This window comes from Pyricularia oryzae, chromosome 7 (assembly GCF_000002495.2).
Source record: "Pyricularia oryzae 70-15 chromosome 7, whole genome shotgun sequence".
In the NCBI taxonomy this organism is placed as follows: Eukaryota; Fungi; Ascomycota; class Sordariomycetes; order Magnaporthales; family Pyriculariaceae; genus Pyricularia; species Pyricularia oryzae.
Window position 1 is genome coordinate 2175963 of NC_017854.1, and position 12203 is coordinate 2188165.

A 12203-nucleotide genomic window follows, 5' to 3' on the forward strand; every position below is an offset into this window, starting at 1 on the left:
GGCGAGCCAACACAACAAGTCTATGGTCGGATGGTTCAGGACCCTAACTCTAGATAGATTTCAGTCCTGTCCATCACATGCAGGATTACGGAATATTTTTCACGTACATTGCCTACCGCATATTTGCTCCCCGCTCAAGGCGCAGTATTTCGATGACGGACTCTGTGGCTGGCTCATACCTTGGTCTGATCCTAGCTCTACCCTGACAGCTTCGCACTTTGTAAGTGGCTGAACCTACCATTTTCCAGCCATCGCCCACAGGCATTGCTTGATCTTGGCCACAAAATCTTGTACTCTGTGACGGCCACCTCCTCTTAATGACGGCGAGTTCCGTCGGAGGTGCCCGTCTATTCGTCGGCACCCTCCGAGGCTCATCGCTCGTCTCCGTGAACCTGCCATCGGAAAGCGCCGTCACCCTATAGAGATGCTAGTTTTGCAGTCAAGACATGATTAGCTTACCTTCTTCGCCGTTCCTGAAATCTTCCACCGCGTCATCACCATGCGAGAATATTTTTCCCTGGCGGACACTTTCATCTTCGGTTGAAACATGAACAGTGTCCCACGGTGGCTAGGAGGCTTTCTACAAAATTCGAACATCCCAGGACCGGTATTCCAGCATTATTGTTGCAGAAGCCGGAAGTCTTAACCCAGAACTTGTCAATTCTTGACATTCGAGCTAGGGCCTTGATATCCATAAAAGACTATCTAGTCCAGGTCCGTTTCGCAATATACGACATCGGATGCGGGTTCGTATGACCATCAAGGGTCTCCAGGGACATGATGATACATTGAAAAAGTCCTAGTCTGCGGTCCGGATGCCACGACCTGGTACCACGGGGGACGCATATCCTGACGGAGGAGGACAAGGACGGGAGCCAGTGGCTCCTAGTTCTCTTCCTGGAGGCGTATCTGGCATCCCATCGCACAAGGAACCGGTCAAGTTGCGATCGATCCCGGGCTGCCACTGCATATACCCAGTCCCTGACATTGGAAGTGCACAGGCAGCCATCCGAGACCTGATCGTGGGTGGGTCGATCCGTGCATGATCTCGTTCATGCCATCCAAATCGCCGGGAATTTTGGGACGTGATTTTGAGGCAAGATGAATCGCTGCATCCCACAGCTGCAATGAACCGGCCCAGGACAGTTATTTCTGTCAATATCCCAGGCTCTTGGAGTGCACATGCCCTGCGCTTGGACTGGCGGGGCATACTGAGATGGTGTTGCACCTCTATATCAGTGGATGACGTTGGGTACACGGCTGCCACTGAAGGTACATAGCTCGGGGATTTATATGAAGATGTCGTGCTATTGCCTACCCGACGAGATCGATTACGTATTTTATCGGGCAGTCTAGCTGAGATCATCACTACAGGAGAAGTCGTGGCTGGTCTAAGGCATCTTTAATTGCAAACTATTCGAGGTGACTGACTACCTAGCAAGCTAGGTACATTCATACTTTTCTCAAGGCATCTATGATTGTTCCAAGAGTCGCACCAGTCACCGCACCGGAGTCGATCAAAACAAGTGCGATCAAGGCCCCAGTGTTGGGCAATGCCGGTTGGTCTGCAGATGACAGCTCACAGCTGAAGAAAATGGGCAATTGTGGAGAGCAAGGCCTGTATGGCAACTCAGCACGGTACTTGAGGCGGTTTTGTTTGGATGGAATACCCCGCACTTTTAGTATGGTTCCCGTCTATTATCCCCTCCGTGGCTCAGAATGTGTCAACTGTTTAGGCGCTTATAGTATCCGCTTAGTTGGCTGCCAGCCATAATTCAGTATGGTACAGAGTGCTTTCTTGCTATCTTCACTTGCTACCAAGGTGTGCAAATAACGTTCTAGTCTAGACCTAATGCTAAATCCCGCTTCCGCAATAGATCTAATACATTCTCGGAAACTCCAGGTACAAATATAACCCGCCGTCCAAGCTTTTGTTTTTTTGAGCCCGTTCCAAACCAAAAAATGTGTGACTTGGTGATTACTGAGGATTACTGAGAATTACATAAACAACCTAGCGCTATGGGGCAGCTTAATGTGACATGTATTCGCGACTGCGAGACCTAGACGTCGATTAGCGCCAAGTTAGGATATATTCGGTCTTAGTTCTGGCTTTCCTTAAAGAGCGACTTCCCCAAAAGGAGACGACATTCTTGGGGTTTTGCCAAAATTCAAGTACCTGCCTCGGACTACTGTACCCAATTTCAAATCGCGTGCCAGTGTTTGGACCAACACAGAAGAACAAAACTGAATTTGAAGAGACAAATCAACATTAACATTACCAACTACCAAAAATGGCATCACAATCAACTCCAGGAGGGCGGGGGGCAGCGTCGTCATCGACGCCGGAGCTCCTCGACCTCACCATCGACAACATCACGCAAAACACAAACGTGATAAACTCGCAGGCGCCATCGGCGCGCCTCCGCTACGTCATGGAGCGGCTGGTGACGCACCTGCACGACTTTGCGCGGGAGACGCGGCTGTCGACGGAGGAGTGGATGGCGGCCATCAAGTTCTTGATCGCGACGGGCCAAATCTCGGACGACAAGCGCAACGAGTTCATCCTGCTGTCGGACGTGCTCGGGCTGTCGCTGCTGGTCGACAACGTCAACCACCCGACGCCGCCGGGCTGCACCGAGGGTTCGGTCCTGGGTCCCTTCCACACGCACGACGCCCCGACGCTGGCCAACGGGGAGAGCATGACGTCGGACCCCGAGGGCGAGCCGATGCTGGCCGTCTGCACCGTCAAGGACCGCGATGGGAACCCGCTGGCCGGCGTCAAGGTGGACATTTGGGAGACGGACTCGGGCGGCCACTACGACGTGCAGCACCGCGACAAGGACGGCCCCAGCGAGCGCTGCGTCATGATCTCGGACGACCAGGGCCGCTTCTGGTTCCGAGGCATCAAGCCGGTCAGCTACCCGATCCCCAACGACGGGCCGGTCGGCAAGCTTTTGGAGAGGTTGGGGAGGCACTGCTGGCGGCCGGCGCATGTGCACTTTATGTTTGAGAAGGAGGGGTGGGAGAAGCTGATCACGTAGGTTTCTTTGTTTGTTGAGTGAGGGTTGTAGAAAGACAGACGTTCAGCTAACACCAAGATAACCAAGCGCTCTCTACCTCCGCGGTGACCCCTACGAAAAGACAGACGCCGTCTTTGGCGTCAAGTCCAGCCTGACCATCGACCTGGACAAGGTCGACGCTGCCACCTCGAGCGAGTACGGCGTGCCCGAGGGCACATGGCTGCTGCGCCGCGACTTTGTGCTGGTGACCGAGGAGGAGACGTCCAAGCTGCGCGACGACAAGGCAGTCGAGGCCTTGAAGAAGCTTGGGCTCAAGGTCAGGCTGGAAGACCACTTGCCTGTGCCGGATCTGGACTAGAACTAGATAGTTTTAGTTCTGGTCATGCGTTGATGCTAGTCACAAAGGCTGCAAAAGTGGCAGAATCTCGCAAGATAGAGAATGCTTCAATGAATGAATGAAATCAATGGAGACAAAGGAGGCTCATGGCTCATATGTACAGGGGGGATCACATTGCGCAATCTACATATACAGAAGGTTTTGTACGTACACGTTGAGGTGTCCAAAAAAGACCATAGCCTCGGCCGGCAGAAACATGTACAGATAGCTCGCCCTAGACGTGCCGGCCACTGGGGTCATCTAGGGCGAAACGCCCGCAGCGAGCTATTTTTGTTTCATTCTGATCCAGATTCTGAGACAAAGAAAAAAAAGAGAAGAAAAGAGCATCGTGTCAGGCCCCCCGATGCAAAGATTTTATAACAAGTCGTGAAGCATTATAACACCCAGAGAACATAACTCACCACAACTATGAAAGAGCTCATAAGAAGGCAATGAGATTTGAAGCCAGAACGCCACCAAGCCAAAATCCAGACCCTAAATAAGCAGAAGACGCTTTTTGTCTCACTCAGTACGCAGCATGCATCTGCGGTAGATATTTTGTCAGCAAAAGGGAAAATCATTTCAGCATTGGTAAGCCATGACGTCTCTGGTTTGAAACGGCAACGACAACAGATATGAAAGCTTGCTGCTTACGTTGCTACTGCTAACAACCCAGCCTGTCCAGAGCCCTCGAGGTTGGATGACGATTCGCCATGACCAACGTCAAAGATTTGATCAACAAAATCACCCCCCCCCCCATTGCTCCTTTTGGAGTGGTGGGGGTTTATGACAGTAGTCAGCTTCCTCGGCTGGTCCCAAGAGGGACATCAAGGCAAGCTGGCGGGCTGCAGTATGCCGCCTTGGTAAAAGAATGCCTGGCAGAAATGACCGAGATGCGGCGAAGAAGCTTCAGAAACACGTATTGAAAAATAGTCGCTTGGAGGGAGAAATAGAGAGCAATGGAAACCTCGCAGCTTGTAGGGATCAAGACAGTTGCAACATCGGGATAAATCCGTGTTTTATAACAACCGCCAATGTCAAGCGGTGAGCACGAAAACGTATAAAAGCCGGCTTGTGAATTACTCCGTAACCTGCCAAACCTTCTTAGATCCTGAGCCCAATCTAGAACTAGTTCTAGACTACACTAGCATGGCCAGTTAAAGTCAAATGGACCAAAAAAGGCCAGACACCCCGAGTCTGGACGGGAGGCTGCGTGTAACAAGTGCAGGCCTGTCGGTTGCCAGCCGTTGCTTGACCCCAATAATTCAACAAGCTCGCCCAATCATATGTCTTGGCTATTCTCCCTGGCCAGTCGCAGCGCAGCCGTCGGTGTTTGCTGTCCATATTTACCTGCCGATTCCGGCTCGCATCCCATCGCCAAGGTGCGGGTAATCCCTTACATTGACGCCCTCAGTAGAAAAAAAAAGAGGCAAACATGCATATCTGAGATGGTGAAGATCGTCCAATAGTTTCAAGACCGATTCGTCACCCCAAAGGATACTCGCGTAGGAGGCAAGGCGTCGAAATGGTGTAAGCGGCAAGGATAATCCAGCCGGGGAAACATGAATGGGTGGTAGCACAGGCTTCCCAGACAGCCTTGACAGCCTTGCTTGTGGTCTGCTGCGGGTCTGCTGCAGGTCGACTATTACTATCCCCTGCAACTGCTTTTGGAATCAATCAAATAGGGGAGGTTTGGATCCGGACGTTTTGGCCCGCTACATCTATCCTATAGTCTTGACCTTGATAAGTAGCTAAACACTACGGCAGGTCGCCATCAACATCCGAGCCTTATGCAAAAGACCCGATTCGGTGGTTGCTCTTGATCTCAGTCGCATATTTTTTTATTTATCTGAGAGGGTGGGGGGAAAGGACTGTCAACAGACTCGCGTCCAATGGGATCGAACCGGAAGAGAATGAATGCATGCCGCGCTTCCCGGCAGAGTTCCGAATTTTCGAGAGGAAAATCACCGTGTCTTGGTTTCTTGCACACAAGGGATCGTCACAAGATGCTTTTTTTTCAGCTCGGGAGCAGGCATTGTTGGACCGGATGCTTGTTCTCTGTGATAGCCGGGTCTAACCGAACACTGTTACACGGGTCTTTGGACCTAAAAAAAGAGAAGGCTGTGCGGTTTTGAGAGGCTAGCTTCCAAGAAGCTCGATGTTTAGGAGACTGATACAAAGAAGATGAAATAAAGTGCTAGTCTAGTTGCTTGATCACCCGGCTCCAGGGGCTTCCATAGTCAGCGTGTATGTGGGTGGTTATTGTGCAAATTTTGTTGTTCGATCCGTGAAGGCAAGGCCCGGCAACAGCTCACAGCAAATGGCTGCATTTGGATATGTGCATAACATTTGAGGGTCTGGATTACTGCCAAGGAGGAGACCACTCGTCGTGATAAAGGGGTATTCAGGAGGCTTTAATGTTGGATCGGTTAGGTAGGCAGACGAAAGAGGACATCAATTTCCCATAATTCATGCGCTTGAAGATATTCCAAGCTTGTGAAATCATCGAGTGAACAGTTAGTAGGCTCGGGCAAAATGCCGTCCACTCGGGTGACGACATTGTTTGTGTCCTCGTACTATTCCAACTCAAGTCCAGCCAGACCTGGTGTACCGGCTGCACCGACCCTGTCTGGCGTCGACACCCGTCATTCTTAAGCAACTAGCCGCCAGTCAACTGTGCTGTTTGGTTTGTTTTGCCTACATTATGTACTGATATCTATGCCTTCTCTTTTTACTGTTTAGACGTAACCGGAAGTAATGACCGACGGCGAAAGGTGGCGTTGAGTGTACCAAAAAGAAGAGAAAAAAAGAAAAAAAAGCGGGCAAGTGCGTTGCTTGCTGTTTGCTATTGCCCATAAGGGGATGCATAACGTAACCCAGCCAGTCCAGATTCATGTGTACCGTGCAATAGATGATGCGTTCAAAATCTCGGGCTCCCTTTTTCACCGAGATATGCTCCCACAAAAAGGTAACTAACTCTAGGTACCTATACTCTTTATTTAATTACCCCACGGGGTAGTATAGCCTCGCAGGTCGAGCCACCGCGTGAAGGACACGGCTGGAAAGGTTTGCTCGAGGTGGACATGCTCACGTTGGTGCAAGCAAAAAAGACAGGCGCCATTGGTCAATGCGAGTGATCAGCCATAATGCACCACAGGCAGCATCAGAGACCCGTCACACCGGCCCTAAACTCCCCAGTTTGGGACTGCCGACAACTACGCCACAAGAATGTTTGTGCTTTTGGTCGAGCTGCAGATATCCTTTACACGGGAGCACGCATACACTCGCTCCTCACCTCAAAAATCACCAAAAAAGCGGCACCCGAAAGCTGGTGGCCGAACAGCCACGTCACTCGTCACTCGTTGGTTAAAATAAAATACTTTATTCTAAGCTCTATGTTTTTACACAGGCGGGAAACTGATCAAACAGAGCTACTTGCCCGCCCTCCATTGCATTTATAGTGCCAAGATGGACCCCTGATAAACAACTGCTTATCGCCGTCAGGTCTGGATTCGATAGACTCGCACCATGTTAAAAACGAGATATATTGATCTGTGGACAGCCTTGCGAATGACTGTAGGTCATATCTATAAGCAAAGCCATCATATACCCAGCAAGTCCTCATGGCCGACACACACAAGGCATATCGTCATTAGAGATACAATCATTTAATTCTTGCACCGAGTAAATAGCATGTCGACATGAGGCGGCTTAGAATTTTGGCTTGATTGACTTATGCAGATATGAAATGTCGACATCGAGATGCAAAAAAGACGAACAGAAGAAGTAAATCACGAAAAAAGACATGGGAAATGAGCAGAAGATAGAAAAGATCGTCATCTCCCACCACGGAGGGCACGGAACCTTGCCATCACTCTGTAAAGCGCGCCGCCAGACACCCCCGTGAAAAAACCCATCGCCGCTTTCGATCCAGGCTAAACTCACTTCCCTCCCTCAGGAAACCAAGAAGCAAACCGACACGCCGAGTATCAAGAGGGTTCACGTTGGATTTACTTCCTGCACGTCTGCCACTGGAGGTTGAGCTGCTGGGTGAAAGCAACGGTGGCGTCGTCGTCCGAGATGATGCCGATGGCGGAGGACTTGGTGCTGGTGAGGCTGATGCGGTTGTTGATGTTGAGGATGCCGTTGGCGCCGCAGGGCGAGTAGACGACCGAGGTGGTGGGGACCTGGTCGGTCTTGGTGTAGACCTGTCCCTGGGCCCAGATGCCTCCACCGGTGATGGAGGTCTGCGTCGTCGTGGTCGACGGAGCGTCCTGCGAGAAGTAGTATGTCGAGTAGAAGGTGCCGGTGACGCCCTCGTCGAGCTGAGCGTAGCCGTGGTAGGTGCTCTCGACGACCGAGAACTGGAATCCACCGGGGTATTTGAGGTTCAGGTGGAGCTGGCAGTTCTTGGTCCGCTCGGTAGGGTTGAAGCCGGGGCCGATATAAGTCTGGAAGCGGTCAAAGCCAAAGGTGACGACCTTTTTTTTGGAAGAGAAGAATTAGACTACGTTAGTTTCTTGCAACGCTTGGTATTTCTTTTCACGGGATGACATATTCCTCCAAGAGATAAACTAACCGTCTTGTCAGGCGAGATGCTGGTCACCACGGTTCCCTGAGGGCAGCCGTTACCCGAGAAGCTCGCATTGACGATCTGGATGTCCTTAGGGTCAGGGCCATCCTTAAACTCCTGAGTAGGAATCAAGGGGGAGGCGGCAACCAGGGCGGGAAGGACGAAAGCGGAGAAACGCATTTTGATTCGAAGATTTGAAAGTCGAATAAAAACTTGATCAAGGGTGTTGCTTGCGCTGAAGATGTCGTTGCTGAAGATGTTTAGCTCGAGAGGCTGATTTCCAAACAAAAGTTGATTGACAATAAAACAGCAGAGCTGCTCTGTATTTATATTCGCATCCAATCGAGACATGCACCTGGCGATGCTCCAGTCTCACCATCCGTGATGCCTTGTCTTGGTCTGCAGGGACCAGAACCGGGCCAACAAGAGGCCATGCCCGTGGATGATACGACTCAGAACCCCAATATCACCGCCCCGAAGTCCCATCTTGCCGGGTGAAGGTTGCAGACAGGGGTTCTGGGGTCACAAAGGCTGGATCGCAATATGTCGACGCCGGCGAACGAGAAGAGGGGGTTCATAGTTCTAGCTGAGTTGCAGTCGGAAGTAGGCGAATTGGTTGCAGGGGAAATGCTCTGTTTGCTTACGCGACCAGAATTCGGCCATGCTGTCGATATTGAGCTGTATATTGCTTTGGTGGCTTCGGTGTTGTCGTTCAGCCTCGGGGTTGAAATCGCGCCAGTATGATTCCTGCTCTCTCCTGTCCAATCCACCTCTCGCGCGCAAATATTTCTTCGTACAGGGACCCAGGTCCATGTGTTTAATCTAGCTAGCTCGTGGTGAGGTTATGGAGCTGCAAATTTGCGGGTGAAAAGCAGGATAAATGAAATCCATATTAGGCGGGAGAAAAGCACCTGCTATGCCCTCGGCCTGGCCACACGTTTGTCTTACTACCATGGAATTGAACAGGGCTTGGCAATATCCGTGTATTGTCCCATATTGCCTTCGACAAGTTAGTACGGCTTCAAGCCCTGTTCCGGCGCAGGCCAGACTGGTCCAAAATTGCGAGCACGAGGTTAAATCTTTTTATAGTCTCGCCCGAGAGCTGCAATGCAATTCGCTCCGCCACTTCGCACCCTTCAACATCAGGCTTTCGAATAAAATGTTGCCGCTTCATCTTTTCCGATTGGCGGGCGTGATAAATATTCCTCCAAGGGAAGCGTACCTGAACGAGGCAAATCTGGGGTACATCTCGCCACACCACAATGTTCAGTCATCACGGCCCACGGGGTGTAAAGGGGAACCTGCCTCTGTGGGCTGACTGACAGATTCCTACTGATCTTGCTTGTTTGCCATTGTTGCCAATGTGGGAGGCTCAACATGCTTCCCGATGTCACACGTTAGAAAAGACGAGCAGAGTTTCAAGCATGTCGACCGACAAAAGAGGCAGCCATGCAAAAATGGTAAAATCAATACCATGATACCATGACGCTTGGTATCTCCATGAGGGTACTGCACTAGAGGCGGTGTGACCATTCCGGCCGAAACTGAACCTAGGTCTGCTACTGCTAGGAGTCTGTCAGCATTAATTTCATGGTAGCGATACGGACTTTCATTTTCGACCGAGGAAATACCCCTTGCCACTTGGGACTGCCAAAAAAGAGCTTGGATCTAGAGTTTTCACACAAGATCCCAGGCTCCCGTCTATGCGAGATGCCCGTATCGTTTGGGCTTGAAGCGAGGGGCGATTCGAGGGCAGTCGATCCCGTATGCTGGTTTCCCGTGACCTTTGACGCAGGCCGGTCATCTATCGGCTAAATTGCCAACGAAGAAAAGACAATAATAGAAGCATGAAGGTGGTACGGTAGGCCCGAGAAGGCAACCGTATACCCAGTAATATCCGTGGTTCAGATTCGAAGGGCGGCCCTAAATTAATCTTGCTCAGAAAATCAAGGCCGATGTCGCCGTTCGCCTCAAGAATCAATATGATGGCCCTTGTGGTGAAAGTCGATAAAGAAACAGTGTCAGGGGTAATTTGGGCCGGTATATTGTGGACAGAAGGGAACCTGCAGCACAAATGAAGCAGAAGAATTTGTTGGAACAAACTTGTTGACAAGTCTATGAGAGAACGCTAGAAATGAGGTAGCAACTACAGACAACATCAAGCATATCTTCAACGACAAACTTGACTTTTTTTCGGAGCAAGACGAAGTCACTTTTCCGAAAAGCCGAAAAAGCAACGTCGAATCAGTGTTATGATCAAGCCTCTAGCTCTTGTCACCGACAATTTTGAGAATTCCCTCCAAGTTGATGCTCTTGGGCCTCTCAATTGGCAGACCCAGCGCCCGGTCCCAGATGAGCTGGGCAAGCGGTCCAAGACCACGGCTCACGCCGAAAGTGGCGGTGTAGTATAGTGTTTCGTGGAAGCCGTAGTGGTGGAAAAGCACGCCGGAGCTCGAGTCAACGTTCGGGTACGGGTTCTTGGTCTTGCCGTGCTTTTTGAGAACCTCGGGAGCAACCTGGCTGTTGAGCTGGACGAGCTGGAAGACGGGGTCTTTGGCGATCTCGGGACGCGACGCAGCGTAGTCCATAAGGGCCTGGAATCGCGGGTCAGGCTTGCGCAGCACGGCGTGACCGTAGCCGGGTACTACGCGACCCGAGTTGAGCGTTGACCAGAGGTAGTCGGTTACGTCCTTCTCCGAGTATGTGGCAGGAATAGCCTCCTTCATCTGGATGATCCAGCGGAGAACCTCCTGGGCAGCAAGACTAGAGAAGAGAGGTCAGTTATCATCCCCATTTACTTTCACTCATTTTGAGAGCAAACACTGACCCATGAAGAGGTCCAGCCAGACCCTGCAGACCGGCACTGTAACTGAGGAACGGATCGCTAAGAGCGCTGCCCACAAGATGTGTGGCGTGGGCTGAGACGTTGCCTCCCTCGTGGTCGCCATGAAGAGCGAGGTACAATCGCAGAAGGTCCTGGAAGTTCTCGTTTCCCTTGCCACCCTTGCCCAGCATGGCAGCAAAGTTGTATGACCAATCCTGCTCCAGGTCCACCTCGGCAGGCAGAGCACCACCGCCCTTGTACGAGTTGTGGTAGATCTTGGCTGCGATTGTGGGCAGCTTGGCCAGCAAGCTAATGCTGTCGTCAAATGTAGGCTCCCAGTAATCAGCCTTGTTGAGGCCATCGGCATACGCCTTGGCAAATTTGGATGTGTGGTTGAGGGCGGAAACTGCAATAGCAAACTGCGTCATGGGGTGCAGGTCGCGGGGGAAGTCATCCAACATCTTGTTGACAAAAGCCGGGAGTTGGGCCTGCTCAGCAAGTTGACGAGACAGAACGCGAACCTGGTTGGTGCTGGGGACCTGGCCAGTGAGAAGCAGCCAGAACATAGCCTCGGGTAGCATTTCAGTGCCAGTCTTGCCCTTGGGCAGCTCACGTTGGCAGTCTTTGATTGTGCGGCCGTGGAAACGAATACCCTCGTCGGCGTCAAGAACAGATCCTTCCCATACCATGGCCTTCAGGCCACGCATGCCTCCAATAGTGTTCTCGACCTTGACTTCGCCGATGACCTTGGAACCATGGGCCTTGACCTTCTTGAGGAGTTCGCGCTTGGCTGGAATGACACTCTTCAATGTGGTCTTCAGGTCTGGCTCTGAGCTAGCCGAGTAGTTTCTGGTGGATCGCACGTTGGAAGTGCATGCTGAGCGGGTTGCAAGAGGCTGCAGTCGAGTTAGTGATCATGAATGTGGACGTATACAGTCCCACAGTCCAGCTACAACTGGTAGTCTGTGGCTGGCGGCTTACCCGGAAGGCCCCCAACGCCCGCGACGTTGTCCTGAGGCTCATGGCTAGTTTGAGCTCTGTTTATAGGATTGCGGGACTATCAGAGAATTATGTAGATAACGAGTAAAGCGGCAAAGTCCGATGCTATCACCAGAATGTAGTTTTGCTGATGGAATGTGGTGAGGAGAAGAAAGTTAACAAAAAGTAGGTCAGGAATCGCAGAGGTCAAGATGTCAGGCTGAGAGCTAAGGTAAGGTACCTCTATGGTAGCTAGCCCATTGTCTCACCCGAGGGGTTACTCGGGCCAACAGCCAGGCTGCTAGCACTGGAATTTGCCCGGTTGCATGCCCACGCATGATTTCACAAGCTCCCCCTCACCCAACCTTGCGCCGGTAGAGACAGGCAGGTGGTAGGCTAACAGGTACTGAGAGGAGAGTTCAGCCGAGGGAA

At 51.5% G+C, this 12203-nt stretch overlaps 4 protein-coding genes across 4 annotated transcripts; 2 read left to right on the forward strand and 2 right to left on the reverse strand.

Moving 5' to 3' along the window:
- Positions 1-3897, forward strand: MGG_02619 (hydroxyquinol 1,2-dioxygenase). The gene is made up of 3 exons (XM_003721127.1): positions 1-1822; positions 1904-3037; positions 3108-3897. Exons 2-3 carry the CDS (start codon positions 2292-2294, stop codon positions 3376-3378), a joined length of 1017 nt encoding a protein of 338 aa, XP_003721175.1. The 5' UTR covers positions 1-1822; positions 1904-2291; the 3' UTR covers positions 3379-3897.
- Positions 3898-4682: 785 nt separating this feature from the next.
- On the forward strand, positions 4683-5219 carry MGG_18013 (uncharacterized protein; the record flags this gene model as incomplete). Its single annotated transcript, XM_003721128.1, has 3 exons — positions 4683-4778; positions 4866-4926; positions 5164-5219. 3 exons carry the CDS (start codon positions 4683-4685, stop codon positions 5217-5219), a joined length of 213 nt encoding a protein of 70 aa, XP_003721176.1.
- Positions 5220-7396: 2177 nt separating this feature from the next.
- Positions 7397-8350, reverse strand: MGG_02618 (uncharacterized protein). Its single transcript, XM_003721129.1, has 2 exons — positions 7976-8350; positions 7397-7877 (listed from the first exon to the last, which is right to left on the reverse strand). Exons 1-2 carry the CDS (start codon positions 8318-8320, stop codon positions 7407-7409), a joined length of 816 nt encoding a protein of 271 aa, XP_003721177.1. The 5' UTR covers positions 8321-8350; the 3' UTR covers positions 7397-7406.
- Positions 8351-10057: 1707 nt separating this feature from the next.
- MGG_02617 (2-methylcitrate synthase) lies at positions 10058-12147 on the reverse strand. The gene is made up of 3 exons (XM_003721130.1): positions 11775-12147; positions 10797-11689; positions 10058-10732 (listed from the first exon to the last, which is right to left on the reverse strand). Exons 1-3 carry the CDS (start codon positions 11814-11816, stop codon positions 10234-10236), a joined length of 1434 nt encoding a protein of 477 aa, XP_003721178.1. The 5' UTR covers positions 11817-12147; the 3' UTR covers positions 10058-10233.
- Positions 12148-12203: the final 56 nt, after the last annotated feature.

What these genes read in the sequence shown, in the direction of transcription:
- MGG_02619 (XM_003721127.1), top strand. Translation starts at nt 2,292, where the DNA reads ATGGCATCACAATCAACTCCAGGAGGGCGGGGGGCAGCGTCGTCATCG. An exon ending in GGGTGGGAGAAGCTGATCAC is followed by an intron (nt 3,038 to 3,107) that starts GTAGGTTTCTTT and finishes AAGATAACCAAG; the next exon opens with CGCTCTCTACCTCCGCGGTG.
- MGG_02618 (XM_003721129.1), bottom strand. Translation starts at nt 8,320, where the DNA reads ATGTCTCGATTGGATGCGAATATAAATACAGAGCAGCTCTGCTGTTTT. An exon ending in GCATCTCGCCTGACAAGACG is followed by an intron (nt 7,878 to 7,975) that starts GTTAGTTTATCT and finishes TCCAAAAAAAAG; the next exon opens with GTCGTCACCTTTGGCTTTGA.
- MGG_02617 (XM_003721130.1), bottom strand. Translation starts at nt 11,816, where the DNA reads ATGAGCCTCAGGACAACGTCGCGGGCGTTGGGGGCCTTCCGG. An exon ending in GGGCGTTGGGGGCCTTCCGG is followed by an intron (nt 11,690 to 11,774) that starts GTAAGCCGCCAG and finishes ACTCGACTGCAG; the next exon opens with CCTCTTGCAACCCGCTCAGC. An exon ending in CTGGCTGGACCTCTTCATGG is followed by an intron (nt 10,733 to 10,796) that starts GTCAGTGTTTGC and finishes TCTCTTCTCTAG; the next exon opens with TCTTGCTGCCCAGGAGGTTC.